The sequence below is a fragment of the Augochlora pura genome, unplaced genomic scaffold (genome assembly GCF_028453695.1).
Source record: "Augochlora pura isolate Apur16 unplaced genomic scaffold, APUR_v2.2.1 APUR_unplaced_8239, whole genome shotgun sequence".
Lineage (NCBI taxonomy): Eukaryota > Metazoa > Arthropoda > Insecta > Hymenoptera > Halictidae > Augochlora > Augochlora pura.
Window position 1 is genome coordinate 1 of NW_027588999.1, and position 1066 is coordinate 1066.

Here is a 1066-nt window from a genome sequence, read left to right on the forward strand (position 1 = left end):
TAATATAAAGTGTGTTCACTATTTTTCCAACCTCCTACCCCCACAATTGGTAGCAGAGCGTGGTTAGTGCAAAAAGGAGGTTGGTGAGTGTAATTGAGAGTACAAGTGCTGATAATTTTTTGTGTGTGAACAACCAAGAGAGAAGAGCCCGATTCAAGATGGAGAATTGGAATCTCACAACTGTGGAACCGCTTGACGATCAGAACTATTTCCTGTGGAGCGAAAAAGTCGAAGGCATCCTAAGGGCAAAGAAATTGTGGAAAAAAGTGATTAATGTGAAGCCAGTAGAGAAACCCGTAGAAGGTGTAGAAAATTATGAGGCAAAATATAAAATATGGAATCAATGGGACGACGACAATTATGCAGCTCGTGCGGTGATGATAAATACGATGAGTAGTTCGCAATTGCTGAAATACACTCGTGAGAAAAGTGCGGACAAGCTATGGAGCTTGATAAAGTACAATATGGCGGCGGGAACCGAACAATTGAAAACCAAATTTCTTAGCGATCTGTCGAACCTGCGAATGAACAAAGATGAGAGTGTCGATGCATATATAAATAGAGCGGAAGCGTTGCGTAACCAATGCATCCAACTGGGAAAAAATATAGAAGAATACGAAGTAAAAATGTACATACTCAACGGTTTGAGATCCGAGTTTGATCAAAACGTGCGAGTGATGGACTCACAGAGGGAGCTGACGATCAATGATATTAGATATGCATTGAAACAGGAAGAATCCCGGAAGACAAAGCGATTAGAAGAAAGAACGTCTAAAAATGAATATGTGAGAAGAGCGAAAGACAATTCAAAATTCGACGTTACATGCTATAATTGTGGAATGAAAGGGCATGTATCGAGTGAGTGTCGAAACAAACAAAAATGTTTTAACTGCCAGGGATTCGGCCATATTTCGACCGACTGCAATGTACGGAAGAGAAGCGCGCCACGAGGCAAAGGAACAAAAGGATACTCGAGTGGAAGGGGAACCGGCAGAGGACGCGGACGAAGAGAGGTTATGTTGACAACAACGGATGAGGCGGCGCTACTAGTAAGAGATGGCGCGCA

The 1066-nt window shown here is 42.6% G+C and overlaps 1 protein-coding gene across 1 annotated transcript; it reads left to right on the forward strand.

Annotated features, from left to right (window-relative positions):
• Positions 1-158: 158 nt before the first annotated feature.
• On the forward strand, positions 159-858 carry LOC144478112 (uncharacterized; the record flags this gene model as incomplete). The annotated part of the gene is made up of 1 exon (XM_078195834.1): positions 159-858. A coding segment is annotated over exon 1 (700 nt), but the record flags the coding sequence as incomplete, so codon positions are not given.
• Between the last annotated feature and the right edge of the window lie 208 nt (positions 859-1066).